The sequence below is a fragment of the Carassius auratus genome, chromosome 4 (assembly GCF_003368295.1).
Source record: "Carassius auratus strain Wakin chromosome 4, ASM336829v1, whole genome shotgun sequence".
In the NCBI taxonomy this organism is placed as follows: Eukaryota; Metazoa; Chordata; class Actinopteri; order Cypriniformes; family Cyprinidae; genus Carassius; species Carassius auratus.
The window spans coordinates 13182395-13199119 of NC_039246.1; the positions used below are offsets into that span (position 1 = coordinate 13182395).

A 16725-nucleotide genomic window follows, 5' to 3' on the forward strand; every position below is an offset into this window, starting at 1 on the left:
ATATACAGTAGATAAATGTAAATTAAGCTAAAGTGAAATATAAAAAATGAATAGAATGAACCAAACAAATAAAAATGACAAAAGTACAAAACAAAATGATGAAAACTGAAATGAAAACTAAATATATTTAAAACTATATTTTCATTTAAGTTTTTGTTATGTGTATGTGTGTGTGTATACTACCCTTCAAAAGTTTGGGATCAGTAAGATATATATCCAAAGTTTCTTGTGCTCATCAACGCTGTATTTATTTGATCCAAAATACAGAAAAATAATAACTTATTTTGTGAAATATTATTAAAATGTAAAATAATACTTTCTATTTTAATATACCTTAAAATATAATTTATTTCTGAGATGCAAACCAGCATATTAGAATGATTTCTGAAGGATCGTGTGACACTGAAGACTGGAGTAATGATGCTGAAAATTCAGCTTTAATCACAGAAATACATTATATTGTAAATTATATTAAAACAGAAAACCAATATCAGAAATTGAAATAATCAGAGAGAGAGGGAGTTTTCATTAAAATTTTAGTCATTTTGTTCAGTTGCTTTTGTCATTTTTATGTGTTAGGTTCATCAAAATTACTAAAACTTAAATGAAAACTGAATATATAGAAAATTAATAACACTAAAAAATCACTGCAGTGTACTTTAGGCAGCAAAGCTACTGTACAAATGGCCTGTATATTATCGGAAAAATGTATATCATGCCTTTTTATCTGACTTACCAATCTGTTTGTGATCATCTGATCTGATATAAAACCGGCGGCTAGTAGTCAGTGTTATCTTACACTTTTGAACCTAAACACAAACCTATTTGACACCAAAAACTTGAAATTAAAAAGTATAGCTTCCCCTGTCACTGAAATATTCCCATAGCCACATGACCACGCTTGGCCATGCCTTTATCATGTGCGTCTTTTGGCAGGCCTTCCCCGATCAGCCGTGTGGAGCTGTGTGCCAATGATTCACCCTAATGACTTTCCAATCTGTCTCCACAGCAATGTTTACTAGGTTAATTATCTCATGCAAAAGACACTAAAACACAAGAAGGCCTGAGAGCGTTTCGATAGTAATGATTTGTGGCCGTGAATGTTATCAGCACATTTCTATACAAGCTTTTGCTTATTTCTTGACACAGTCATTACATTTAGACTCATTTGTTGCTGAATCTGAAGTTAATTAATGTTTCTGATGGACTGGAAGACAGAAATCAATATTAAAACATTCATATCCTGTCTGTGGATATGAGAGTTAACCTCCAGACAGTGGCTTCGGTTTTATTGTTTATTATCAGCATATCGGCCTATTGAAAGTAAACCGAGCATATTACAGTTATGATTTCATCCCCCCAACCTCTCTTGTTCTACCTTACATTTCATATCCAATTCATATCTCTGTATCGACCCTTTATTCCTCTGCTGTCATATTTAATGAACTTATACATCAGTAGAAACAACTCTAGCTCATATTTCAAGGATACACACTCAAATAACAGTAATAAAAGTATGGGAGCTCAACTGCAGTGAAAAGACCACCTTAGTAGTGGAAATATTGCCTATACCATAAACAACGTGTCAGTCATGTATGAAGTATGTTTAGTGTGTGTGTGTGTGTTCTATATGTTTGTGTTTTTCATTTCTATACATTTCACCCAGAATACCATAGCAACCCAAAAAACATAAAAAAATTGCAACCTCATGGTAACATCTTAACAACCTAATAGCAACACAGAAAAAAAAACACTCACAATACCATAGAAAACACATGCAAATACAAAAAAACACCAACAAATTAATAAAACATCTTCATTATTTTGGCAGAACGTGGGGCAAATACTCACAACAACCAGATACAGAAAACGCACTGCAGATACTCTAAACAAACAATTATAGAAACGTGCTGTAAATATTCACAACAAACAAATACAGAAACGCTGCAAATACTCACAACGATTTACACAAACACACTCTAGATACTCACAATAACAAAATACAGAAACACACTGCAAATATTCACAACAATTTACACAAACACGCTCTAGATAGTCACAATAACCAAATAAAGAAACACACAGCAAATATTCACAACAATTTACACAAACACGCTCTAGATACTCACAATAACCAAATACAGAAACACACTGCAAATACTGACAACAGTTTACACAAACACGCTCTAGATACTCAAAATAACCAAATATAGAAACGCACTACAAATACTCACAACAACCCAATACAGAAACACTGCAAATACTCACAACGATTTACACAAACACACTCTAGATACTCACAACGACCAAAAACAGAAACAAACTGCAAATACTCAAAACAGTTTACACAAACACGCTCTAGATAGTCACAATAACTAAATACAGAAACACACAGCAAATATTCACAACAGTTTACACAAACACGCTCTAGATAGTCACAATAACCAAATACAGAAACACATTGCAAATAATCACAACAATTTACACAAACACACTCTAGATACAACAACCAAATACAGAAACACACTGCAAATATTCACAACCCAATACAGAAACACTGCAAATACTCACAACAATTTACACAAACACGCTCTAGATACTCACAACAACCAAATATAGAAACGCACTACAAATACTCACAACAACCCAATACTGAAACACTGCAAATACTCACAACGATTTACACAAACACACTCTAGATACTCACAACAACCAAAAACAGAAACACACTGCAAATACTCAAAACAGTTTACACAAACACGCTCTAGATACTCACAATAACTAAATACAGAAACACACTGCAAATAATCACAACAATTTACACAAACACGCTCTAGATACTCACAATAACCAAATACAGAAACACACCGCAAATAATCACAACAATTTATACAAACACGCTCTAGATACAACAACCAAATACAGAAACACACTGCAAATATTCACAACCCAATACAGAAACACTGCAAATACTCACAACAATTTACACAAACACGCTCTTGATACTCACAACAACCAAATACAGAAACACACTGCAAATACTCAGAACAGTTTACGCAAACACCTCAGAACAGTTTACGCAAACACGCTCTATATACAACAATTAAATACAGAAACACACTGCAGATACACACAACAACCAAATACAGAAATTTGCTGCAAATTAGGGCTACACGATTAATCACATGTGATTGTCATGCGTATCTCGTCAGAAAACAGCTTTGGATGAAAGCACGATGACTAAATGTAAATACTCAAAATGCAACCACATACAAAAACGTTTTGAAAATAGTCACCACAAACAAACAGAGAATAGCGCTGCAAATACTCACAACAACAAATTAGAGAAACATGCTGCAGATACTCACAATGCAACCAAATATAGAAACGTGCTGCAAGTTCTCACAATGCAAATGCACTACAAATCCTCACAACAACCAAATACATAAACAGGCTGCAAATAGCACAGACCACAACAGAAGTGTTATAAGGGGACCCCGACTCTGGCTGGGATATGCTTATTCAATGTCTACTCATCAATGGTGCTCTCAATGACCTTTACCGTTTTGTTGGTCAATAATTTGTTAGTCTTTTGGGTATTATTAGCATAAATAATCTGATGAAATACACCATAAACTCTGAAGAGTTATGTAAGATGGCTAACCTGCTTTTAAACTTGTTGGGGTCCCCTTAAAACATTTCTGTTGCGAGTATTTGCAGCAAATTTATGAAGATGTTTTTTTAATTTGCTGGTGCTTATTGTATTTGCACATGTTTTGTTTAGTTTTACGAGGTTGAGCTTTCTTGGCCACCATAAAAAACACTCAGAGTATCAGAACAATGCTCTAGCAACAAAATAACAGTGTGGCTGCAGATTTTGCATGGGCAAGCTTCACTGACATTCTCTGCAGGAAATGTAGAAAACTTTAGGTTTCTCAGCAAACTGCCTCTGGTTTCTCTCTCAATCTGTCTCACTTTGCTTCGTCTCTCTCTTTGTGTAGAAGATGAAAGGAAAGGAGGTGTTGGTGGGCCTGCTGTTCCTGGTCTTTCCCTTCATCCCAGCCAGTAATCTGTTCTTCCGCGTGGGATTTGTGGTGGCGGAAAGAGTTCTCTACATGCCCAGGTTTGTGTGCATGTGTGTGTGTGTGTGTGCGGATGTGCCTGTAAAAATATATTGCAACAGGCAAAGAAAATGTCCTTTGAAAACATTCCTTGCTCTTCATTTGACTTTTTATTTTTTATTTTTTATAAAGCATTTCAAATTTAACTTCCATTTTTCTCTCCCTCGTTCTCCTTCATCCCGCTGTGGGGATCACACACCACTGATAACAGTACATAATCTGTCTTGAGCCCTGCTTCCCATAATGCACCACTGATCTGTTATGTGTGTGTGTGTGTGTGTGTGTGTGTTTATCTAAACTGTCGAGATTAAACAGAAATTTGAACGAGGCAAGGAATTTAATAGAGGTTGTAGAAATGATCTTATTAGCTCAGAGTAGCGGTGACCTGACAAACGCCCACATATACACACATAAATACAAGTACACACAGCATTACATCCCTGAGTACACTTAGTTATGAGTAATGAGCGGTTTGTGCTCAGTGAATTTAATGGCCTGTGTTAGGATCAGATGGGCACTTATCTTGATGTTTAGGCAGTACTTTTCTATGCATGCTGGGTAAATATTAGTAGCTCTGTCTTTGTTAGTGCTAACAGCAATTTGTAGTCAGACACGTGAGGGTGGCTCAGAGGCCAAACCTTTTATACACACATGCAGCCACACACACATTAGTGAATAGCTATGAGAGAAATGTGAGTCGCTTTCAGACTCTGATTCACTTTAATTGTGTCTGTGCAGTAAAAATATAAGGGGAACATCACAGCTACTATTGCTCATACTTAGTCTCATAAAAATGTTATAATTTACCTCAAATTGAACTTTTTTTACATAAAGAAATTAGGATCATTAAGGATTTTTGTCATTGCGACATTAAGAGAACTAAAGGAATAGTTCACCCAAAAATGAATGTTTTTATCAGAACATGTGGAGAAATTTAGTATTACATAATTTAATCACCAAATAGATCCTCAGAAGTGAATGGGTGCCGTCAGAATGAGAGTCCAAACAGCTGATTAACATCCACAAGTAATCCACACAACTCCAGTCCATCAATTAACGTCTCAGAAGGAAGAATCTGAGCCATATCTAGAGACCAAAATATCATAGAACATTGCAATTCTGAATATTTTAGAAACCAACAATAATGCTTTAGCATTGTGCATGCAAGTTTTAAACAGGCAAGTACATTCACAGTTTCTTCAGTAAAACTCTTGTTCAAGTAATGTCTCCACAACAGAATTACTAGACAAATTCATTTGAACTGTGAATGTACCGCATGTTTCAGAAGAGTGTGTGTGTGGGAAGCAGTGAAATTGTGTGTGAAGCCGGAGGAGTCCTCATATGTTCTGTTTTTTGAGGAGTGGGTGTCGCTTTCTGTGAGGCAAAGCAAAGAAAATGAGATTGGAAGGATATTCAATCCAAATTAAGCCCCAGAAACACTGAATAAGTAACAACCAAAAACATGAAACAGATATTTCCAGGGAATATGCTATTTGATATAACAATTTGTTTTCCTTTAACAGATTTTTTCAACACTAGTAAGTACTATTCTCTGTGTGGAGGATTCATGGAATTGTGTTTGACTTGCTGTTTTTGACCGTGTCAACAGTGACACCGGTGTCTGAAAATAAACCGTGTGAGATGTGGAATAGGATCGGCCCCTTTCCTGTGGCTAGAGGATTGAAGGGCGTTTTGTCCTTCTCATGATTACCTTCAAATATGCACTCAAGTCAACAAATATAATTCACAGATGTGTCCGATTTTGTGTCTGTGTTTGCAAAACTTAGTTTGCAGTTGTTTCAAAACTGCTCTAATTGGTCTATCTATGCAGTGTTGCTCACATTACAAAGGATTTGTCCATAACAACGCTCTCTTTGTGTCTGTCCAGTATGGGTTACTGTGTTCTGGTGGTGCACGGGCTGAACAGACTGTATTCAGTGGTCAGTCGGTGGGGAGCAGCCGCACTAACTGTGTCCATGCTGGTTGTCCTCCTCCTCTTCTCCTGGAAGACCGTCCAACAGAATGAGATCTGGCTCTCCAGAGAAGCCCTGTTCAGGTGTGTGTGGATATGTGAATGTTCATATTCACTTCCTGCTGTAAGATCCAGAATAAACCAGTTTAAGATGAAGGCTGGGTTTTGTAACATGGCAGCTAGTTTCTAACTGGTCAGTGTTGATTTAGGTGGTTAACTAACTGGATTCTCAATTGAAAATGGCCTGGCTGAGCTATTGGACTATCTTGATCTATCTTAGTTGGTCAATGAGCAGCTAGAAACCATCTTATTTATTCCTGCAGTTATTTTAAGCTGGTTTTATTAGATGGTTTAAAATATTTTTTTTCTTGTATATTTGACTATTGACAGTGTGATTTTAGTATAATTTGAGATACTAATATTATTTTATTAAATAATAATTCAATATTTGTATTACACAAAACTTTAATCTAAATTAAGAATTAAAATCGATTGTGTGTATTTTCATTCTTTTAATACATTTCTTTTTTAGTTATTTAACACATCAAGGCAAACTAAATGAAAATTGCCTCATTAACTAACTGAAATGAAAAAAGTTTTCTATATATATATATATATATATATATATATGGGATGTGTTAAATTGATAAAAAGTGATAGAAAAGAAAATATATTATTAGAATATATATTATTGGAAATTTTATTTTTATTTTGAATAAATGCAGATGCAGCTTTTTAACCTTTTATTCATCAAATATATTAGACAGCAGAACTGTTTCCAACACTCATAATAAATCAGAATATTACAATGATTTCTAAATGATCATGTGATAGACTGGATGTTACATGTAACACTGAAGGCTGGAGTAATGATGCTGAAAATTCAGCTTGGCATCACAGGAATAAATTATTTTTTATAGTATATTCAAATAGAAAACTATTATTTTAAGTTGTAATAATATTTCACAATATTACAGTTTTTTCTGTATTTTTGATTAAATAAATGCAGGCTTGATGAGCAGAAGAAACTTCTTTCAAAAACATTAAAAATAGTAATGTTTCCAGACATATATATATACATAACCACACCCTGGTTGTGGTTATTATAGTAATTTTTGTTAGTTTTTAATGAAAAATGTTTTGCATGTATTTTATATATGTATTTAAGTTAAGGTTTTGTAGTTTTGTTGTGGTTTGTCATTTGTATTGTTTTTCATATATATATATATATATATATATATATATATATATATATATATATATATATATATATATATATATATATGTATATGTCAGTATAATTTTTTTTACGTTTAAGTAGTACATAAGTTAAGTTAAATTTAATGGAAATGAGAGAGGTTGCAAACAAAAGCTTTTTATTAGTTTTAGCTTTAGTAACTATGATAACCCTGGTTATTTATTTTTTACATTTTTAATGTCATTTTGCATGAAATGTTGCATTCTTTGGATTCTTATCCTTTCAGACTGATGTGCTTATTCTTTCTCTGTGCCATCTGGGTCCTGATCTGTTTTCTTCTTTCTCCATCAGGTCTGGCATTCAAACTTTACCTCACAACGCTAAAGTTCATTACAACTATGCCAACTTCCTGAAGGACAGGGGACGAAACCAAGAAGCAATTTACCATTATAAAACAGCCCTCAGGTAAGTGTGTGTATGCGGGCATGAGAACAGTTTGACGCTGAATGGTTCTGTCTGCTGATGGAAGCATTTCCAATTGCCAAAATACACCTCAATGCCCCAGTGTCCTTCATACTTTTGGTTAAGAATCAGTGCTTTTGTTTGATTATGTAAATCCGTAAATTGCCTCTGTGTTTTTATATAGACTGTACCCTCGACATGCCAGTGCTCTGAATAATCTGGGCACCCTGACTCACCAGGCAGAGGAAGCTGAAGTTTATTACAGGAGAGCGCTGGATATTAACCCTCAACACAACAGAGCTCTCTTCAACCTGGGCAACCTTCTGAAGTAAATACACCAATTCTTTACCTTCTGAAGCAACAAACTGCTAACCTTCCGAAGTAAATACTACTATGGAAGCATGTTTCTGCCACTGAATAAAAAAAAAATATAATTATGACTTTTTATTTCACAATTCTGACTTATATCAAATTATATCTGTGGGATATAAACTCACAATTCTGACAAAAGAAGTCATGAAGTCAGAATTGTAGAATGTAAACTCACAGTTGCGAATCATAAAGTCCAATTCTGAGGAAAAAATGCTATTTTCTAGCAATTGCAAGTTTATGTCTCATAATTCTGACTTTATAACTGGCTTTATTTATTGGTATAAAGTCAGAACTGTGTGAAGTAAATACATAAATTGGTTGGCTTCTGAAGTAAATACACAAAACGCTATTGTGATATTGCTTGTGTCTGAAATCTGAGAATGCTGCTTTGTGTGTCATATGCCAAGGTTGGAACGCACCCAGGTACAACCGAATGCTGGAAAGGATAAAAATAGTGTTTGATGTTGTGGTTCACAGAAGTAATTTCATGTTTTTTGTGCTGCTGCCTTCAGTTTCGGACACAGCCACAGTGTCTGTGTTTATGAGGAAGAGGATGATGGTGATATTGTTTTTTTCAGGTCTCAGGGGAAGGAGGAAGAGGCGGAGAGGATGTTAAAGGAATCGATTCGGTTCGGTCCCCATTTTGCTGATGCGTACTCCAGCCTGGCCTCTCTGTATGCTGACCAGGTCTTGCTCTCTGCCCGTTTTAGTAAATGTTTCACACACAGTGATCTTTTTGGTCTGTTGTTTTTTTTTTTTTTTTTTTTTTTTTGTAATACCTAATAAAGGCTACATTATATAAACTTATTTTTGTCCCTCATTTTTTTTGTAGGGACGTTCAAAAGAAGCAAATGAGATTTATAGCAATGGTATTGAGAACTGCCCTGACAGTTCTGACCTCCACAACAACTACGGCGTGTTCCTGGTGGACACAGGTAAGACACTTCTAGGACTCTTTAAACTAGATCAACTCTGCCGTGATGTTAGATTGTCGGGCAGTTGTGGAGACCTGAGGACCCTATACATGTGTTATGTTACATGCTTCATGTCAACCACATATTATACACAACCTACTGTACATACCCGTCTCCGTTTTAGGTCATGGGGATCGTGCATTCTTTCATTACCAGGAAGCGGTGCGTCTCAAACCATCTCACTATGTTGCCATGGTGAACCTGGGTCGTCTTCTTCGCTCGTCCAATGACAATAAAGAGGCGGAGCTATGGTACAAAAGGTAAGATGAGATCAAATGAAAGCGAATAGTCTAAATGGTGTATCCAGCTTGCACAGCTAAATCAAGAGTTGTGTGTGTGTGTGTGTGTGTGTGTCTCTCAGGGCACTGCAAGTGGTTCGTAAAGTGGAAATCCTGACCCCTCTTGGGGCTTTATACTACAACACCGGTAGATACGAGGAAGCACTGGAGGTTTACAGAGAGGCGGCCACACTTCAGCCTGACAGCACTGACATCTGGCTTGCCCTGGTGAGATTAGTCACTTTTTAGCCTAAAAAAATATCCCAACATTTCCTTTCTCTGTTGTTTATTTAATTATTTTCAATCCAACCAGTTATGTTTAGGTTTGATGTTGTTGTAAAGGGATAATTCACTCAAAAAAATATATAGTAAATTTGCTGTTCATTTACTCACCCTCAGGCCATCCAAGATGAGAGGTGACTCTTTTTTTGTGTGTGTGAGTTGAACAGCTTTTTAGCTGAAACTGTGGTCCTTGGTGATTCAGAAAATGCAAGTCAGCAGCTGCCCGTTTTTAAGAATTAAAAAAAAGCATATCAAGGCACACGAGATTAAAACCCAAGGCTCTTGACGATATATTGAGGTCTCATGAAGCGTAACAATCAGTCTGTGCAAGAAACTGAACATTATTTAGAACATCATTCAGGGTGAACTGATGAAGGCTAGTTTATTTGCTTTATATCCTTTAGACATGCAAAACATCCACCTTTCACATCATTATTTGGGCTTTAATAACTCAATTATGTATACATTATATCATTGTATGATTATGTAAATGAACTAATGAACTGAACCAGTTAATAGAAACGAACTGTCCAAAAGAATCAGAAAAAGAATCGGATTGCCCCATTGCCTGAGGCTGTGGATTACAGGTAATAATGTAGTAAAAAGGGTTCAGTTCTTGCACAGACCGATCGTTTTGCTTCACAAGACCTCAATGCATTGTCAGGAGCCACAACTATTAATTTTGTGTTCCTTGATATGCTTTTTTTATTATTCTCAAAATTGGGCAGCCGATCTCTGACTTCTGTGCAAGTTTAATTCAAAATAGATTGTTGTTCACTGGTTTACGGCTACAAAGAAGACAGTAATACAAAACTGGTTTACACCGCAACATATGTTGGATCCATAATAAGGCCAATACTGGGACTATTGATGTCTGGATTTTTCTTCCAATCTATTGGATTATGTTAAGGAATGATTCATATAAAAATAAAAAAATATGCAGTTTTTGAATCACCAAGGACCATGGGTTTCAGTTAAAAAATATTCTTTACTGTTCTCCTGTCAAAAAACGGTTTGCTTTGAGTGTTTCAGATTGCAGAACGTCAGCTTTAATTGAGTCTCCACAGACCCTTCACTGTGATTCACATACAGAGGCCGGGACCTCTCAGCTTCCTTTCTACTTGCTCTTTCATTCCCTCTTTCCTTTTTTTTAACTGGTTTTGTCTCTTCCCATCTCGTTGTCTCCACAGGCGCAGGTTTTAGCCATGGCAGGTCACTCTGCGGAGGCCGAGAAAATGACCCTGGGCATCATTTCAAAGACCAGCAACTGCATTGAATGTTACCGCTTGTTGTCTGCCATCTACAGCAAACAAGGCAACCACACAGAGGTGCGTGCACACGTCTTTGTGTGCGTCAGTTCATGCGCGCTCTCTTTTATTACCCCCGCACTAAAACGGAAAACACAAACACAAGGTTTTTATTCCTCTCATTTGTTGCTGTGAATCAGTTCATCCCAGATCTTAATTTTGCCCAGGTCCAATTTCGCCACTGCATTCGGCAGTTCAAAGAACATTTTATTGAATCTCAGTGAGGCGTCCTAGACTAGAATAAATAGCATGTAATTTCTTTTTATTACTCATGCCTTTACTCATTACTCTATTACTCAGTTTAGCGGTTCTCTGCCTCAAAGAGAAATCTCTATGCCTCCTGAGAGACAAAGAAACTCAGGAAAAAGAAGTTCAGATTAATGAGTGTGTGTGTGTGTGTGTGTGTGTGTGTGTGTGTGTGTGTGTGTGTGTGTGTTTCAGGCTCTGGATGCATTGAAGACAGCACTGCAGCAGGAGCCGTCAGACCCTGCGGTGAGGGCAGAGCTGCACTTCTCAATGGGCAACCAGCTCCGAGAGATGAACGAGCTCGATCGCGCCTTCCAGGTAACTACATCTGCAGCTGTCAGTGTGAGCGAAGAGCTCTTCTAATATTCCCCTTCACATTCTTGTTTACTCTGTTTAATTTCTTAAATAAATCCATTTCTACTAAATCCAAGAGTAAAGATATACAGGTTTTTATCAGTCCTCTGAGAAGCATAAGATTTGAGGCTTCTTTTTTGTTTTTCAAATTGATCGATTTACTTTTTAACTTCTATGAAAAGCATAGTATTTTTCAGAACGAAATATTCCCATAAAGAAAATTAAGGCTTAATTTAGGACCGTGAATAATGTTTTGACCATTTATTCGCAATCACGTTTATAGGATTTTTTTATATATGTATATATATGTATGTAATGTGAAGGAAGAAAATAATGAAACATGATTTAGATATATCAACATGAATAATAAATTAAAATAATTATATTTGTATTATTTAAATAAAAATAAAAATACAATAGTTAAAAAAACAATTATGTAATATATCAAAATTAATATCTAAAGCACAATTGTAAAAACAAAAAAATAATAATTATTGCAGAGCATACAGTAATTAGACTTCTTTTAGTGAAATTGTATCCTCAATTTTGTGTGTGTTTTCTTTTTAAAACAAAAAAGGGATGGGGAATGATTTTTTTCTGATTTTTTTTTTTTTCTTTTTTTGAAAAAAGATTTTTTTTGACTGAATTTTCAATACATTAAAATAATTACGATTTATTTTTTTACAGTATTGATAACTTATTTAAAATATATGCAGAATTACAGTTCTTAACTTCACTTTTTTTCATGATGAGTATGCTTTGCTTTTATGGATTAAAATTCATTTGCATATTTTTGTGTGCTCAGAGACTACCTGCTACATGTATTTTCTTTTTTTTTTATGATTTGTTTTTTCTCATCCTAGATATTTGTTGTTTTGATTTATCGTACAGAATGTTACTGCATTAATATTTTGAATTCAGCGGGATTGTTCCTTTGACTGAAAACATACATTTAAAGCCTTTTCAGAGCCAATACATACTTATCAAGATGCATATCAATTTGGTTCAGCTTTATCTCCATTACAATACACAAAAAGACTGTGATTGGTTGTTTGACATGTCAGTCAGGCCCCTTCCTGTTTATATCTCAGTCAGAATAAGGCGGAATATGGATCAGTTTTGCTGATAGACATGAGACTAAATGTTGGATAATTGTGTTCTCTGCTGCTTGCTGCTTCTCTCACCTTCACACTGTTCCTCGCCGGTGCCCTGATACTGTCAAAGGAACATCACCCACCTCCTTTCATCTCCACATATAAACAGTCCAGACTTCATGTGTTTCTCTGCTTCCTGGCTGCCTTCTGAGGACTGAAGTTTCTTAGACAGGATTTCGGTTTTGGTTGCGTTCTTCGATCCTGGACTCATTCCAGGTCTCCATCTATTATTTGGACTGTGGTTCTACTTTTAATTAAGCAACAAAAGGACAGACGAGAACAGGCTAGTCTCAGGTTTACATCATTTTGCTATCCGGTTCAAAGCTCAGATATATAGCCCTGAACAAAAATCCTTTTTGCGATATTTCAAAACCACATCTGCGGTAGAGCCAGACTGTTAAATGCGCCTCCAGTGCTTTTTTTAATCTGGAATGGATCGTGTTTCTTACACAGGCCAAGACTGTTATAAAAGGTTTACGGCTGTTGAAATCATCATTGGCTGCATATCCTGTATATAAAATGTCATGTCTTGATCTAATGTTTGCAGAGCTACAAACTTGCTGTTGAGCTCAAACCGGACCAATCACAAGCCTGGATGAATATGGGCGGCATTCAGCATATCAAGGTATGAGGGCTGAATTTTGAGGTCTGATTGAAAACTTTGTTCTGAATAGTTTGCATTCAGAAATTGAAGCCTGGGACTATAAATAATTGTGACATTATTTTAAAGATAATATATTTTCAGTAGCTTCTAAACAAATTCCTATTACTGTAATGTGAAGGAAAATACAATAATGCGTTCTAAAAAAGTATATATATATATATATATATATATATATATATATATATATTTAATATATTTAATATATTTATAATATAATATATTTATATAGGACCATAAATAACTGTGACATTATTTTTGTTATAATGTGTTCTCAGTGGCTTGTAAAATTAATTACTATTTCTGTAATGTGAAGGAAGACATAATAATATATTAATATAAATAATGTATTCACATTAATATAATTATATAATATTAATCTAAGTTATAATAATTGCATTTTAAGAAAGCTAGTAATACAAATTATTTTTTTAAGTAAAAATAATATAATGCTTATAATTAAAGGTTAAATATTTAATAATTAATAAGCTATATAAAAATATGTAAAACACAAAAACAAAAATTAGAAAAAATAAATTGAATCACTACTCTCTCATTTTATATAAAAATCTTTTCAAATCAGATACATTTTCTTCAGTTTGTGTCTTTAGATTATAATTAAGAATACATTTATCATTTATTTAAATTCATTAAATTATAAATGTGTGAAATAATTATAAGTTAAGCATAAAAATAATGCTTAAATATGAATGTCACATTTTGTTAAAACCATTAAAACTACAAATTATCCTAAATTAACAGCAAAAAAGGAGTGATAAATAATTAAAAAGCTTTAATTATATTAAAAGCAATATAAAAATATATAAAACACAAAAACTAAAATTATAAAAAATAAATTTATTGAATTACTGCTCTCTTTTTATATAAAAATCTTTTCAAATCAGATACATTTTCTTCAGTTTGTGTCTTTAGATTATAATTAAGAATACATTTATCATTTATTTAAATTCATTAAATTATAAATGTGTGAAATAATTATAAGTTAAGCATAAAAATAATGCTTAAATATGAATGTCACATTTTGTTAAAACCATTAAAACTACAAATTATCCTAAATTAACAGCAAAAAAGGAGTGATAAATAATTAAAAAGCTTTAATTATATTAAAAGCAATATAAAAATATATAAAACACAAAAACTAAAATTATAAAAAATAAATTTATTGAATTACTGCTCTCTTTTTATATAAAAATCTTTTCAAATCAGATACATTTTCTTGAGTTTGTATCTTTTAATCATAATTAAGCATAAATGTATCATGTATTTAAATAAATTATACATTATTTCATACATTTATAATATAACGCATACAAATAATGCTAAAATATTAATAATTTCACATTTCAAACAAAAAGTCACATTTTGTTTAGACCATAAAAAATACAAATTATTCTAAATTTAAAAAAAGTTTATTTACTGCATTACAATAATAATAATATATATTTTTTTAATAATGAGACTTTGAAGGGAATGTGCTTAACTATTAATAAAATTATGGTGAATATTTTTTTTTTTTTTTGACATCTTATTAGTTACTATAGGTTCATAAAATAACTAACATGAAGTTACAATGAGCAAAACATTTGTAATCTTTCATAATACTTTCCTAATCATTGTTAGCTCTAGTCCATTGATATTAACAACTTTTGATTTTATTAGTGTAATAGTAAAATTATTTGTTTGAAATTCATTAAGAAGTATTTTTACGGTAACTTGTGTTAACAAATGGAATCCTCATCCTTATTGAAAACTCTCACTATGCATATTCACATTCTTATTTATTCCTTTTAATTCGATAAAATATGACCTGGACATTTTATCACATCATTGTAACCTGGAATGGTGTGTGCTATTTATTTTTTTATTTCTTTAGGGAGACTATGCAGCAGCACGAATGTACTACCAAAGAGCTCTTCTCCTCTCACCCGGCTCCAAACTGCTGAAGGAAAACCTGGCCAAGCTGGACAGACTAGAGAAAAAACTCCAAGGGGCCTAGAGGAAAAAAATGTGACCTGAACTGTGGGCCACATGATGAAGGACAAGCAACCGAGAGACCGAAGGGTGAAGAGAGGGAGTGAACTAAGACATGCAAACTAGGGTTTGGACTCAGGAGATGATTGATGACCGCTTCCTTGCCCTCCAGAGTTTACAGAGAGCCTCTCGGATTGAACTAATCCAAAAGACTGAATGTTTTAGCCTCTACATCCAGGGCTGGACCACGCAGATACCGTTGACCTCAACACATCACTGCAGTATCTCACAGCAACATATTTCACATGTTTTTCCCCACTTGTCATCCCAAGCACTATTTGAGCGTTCGTTGTTCTTGTTTGACTCGGAGCAGAGGCACCATCATCTCTGAGAGGGATTTTTTTCGGAGCCGTTCCCCTCAAACATTGCTGCTCCGTTCTGCTTCGCTGATTGAAAAAACCTCAGAAAGCATATCAGAGCAATGCTGCGAGTTATCAAACATGACTAGCGCTGCTGATCAGTTGTGGGTGGTCTGCTTGTATCTGGTTTTATTTATTTTTTCACGTAATGATTTTTAAATGAAGGGAGAGTCGTTCATCATGTACTTTAATTCGATCTCGTCTATCTTGTACACGCATCAATATTGTGGAATGTATTTGGACTAAAGGCATATCGACCTGTGCAGTTAATTACATATCATTTTTATCCTCATAAGCTATAATACTGAAGTCTCTTTGAATTGGAATTACGAATACCTAATGACGTTATCCTTGAACTGGGTCATTAAGTGGATTTTAGTCATATTTGGGGTGGCTGGAGATTGTCCTGTGGTACTCTTGATTACACCGTAATCTTTGCACTTACATTTGGTTGCCATAGGAACTGTTATCAAGAACATTTCTTGAATTCGGCAGAAGCAGCAGCCGTGCTAAACATGTCATAGCAGAAACCAATGTGAAGTAATGTATGATTATTTAATAAATATTATCCAATACCAGTGAATGTGTTGTTGTGTTTGGAGATGTTGATATTGTTCAGGGTGGGCAATTATGTATGCAATCACTTTTTATTAATATAGCTGTCCAAGGCCAGGTGTTAAAGTATTCGTACACACAGAAATGCATTGTTCTGTAATTCGCCATATATCCCACTGATTTACAATCATCATTAAAATGCACACGGATATGATATAGAAACTGATTTAGCAACACAGTCTCTCTTTGAACTGAATTTGCAATATTAATATTATTCGCATTTGATTTCATCTAACCAAACCTCAGACATTGGTACATGGAAGAATCCTGCGTGATCTTGAACAAGACAGCTTTTTCATATTTTAACATGTTACAAGT

The 16725-nt window shown here is 34.3% G+C and overlaps 1 protein-coding gene across 1 annotated transcript in view; it reads left to right on the forward strand.

The window, feature by feature from the left end:
- tmtc1 (transmembrane O-mannosyltransferase targeting cadherins 1) overlaps positions 1-16375 on the forward strand; it is a 34537-nt gene extending 18162 nt beyond the window's left edge. Inside the window, exons 9-20 of the mRNA XM_026227397.1 lie at positions 4002-4123; positions 6010-6177; positions 7643-7756; positions 7938-8081; positions 8704-8812; positions 8958-9060; positions 9224-9359; positions 9461-9605; positions 10850-10987; positions 11408-11530; positions 13268-13345; positions 15276-16375. Of these exons, the coding sequence (XP_026083182.1) occupies positions 4002-4123; positions 6010-6177; positions 7643-7756; positions 7938-8081; positions 8704-8812; positions 8958-9060; positions 9224-9359; positions 9461-9605; positions 10850-10987; positions 11408-11530; positions 13268-13345; positions 15276-15398 (1503 nt within the window). The 3' untranslated portion in view covers positions 15399-16375. The remainder of the gene's footprint in view (positions 1-4001; positions 4124-6009; positions 6178-7642; positions 7757-7937; positions 8082-8703; positions 8813-8957; positions 9061-9223; positions 9360-9460; positions 9606-10849; positions 10988-11407; positions 11531-13267; positions 13346-15275) is intronic.
- Positions 16376-16725: the final 350 nt, after the last annotated feature.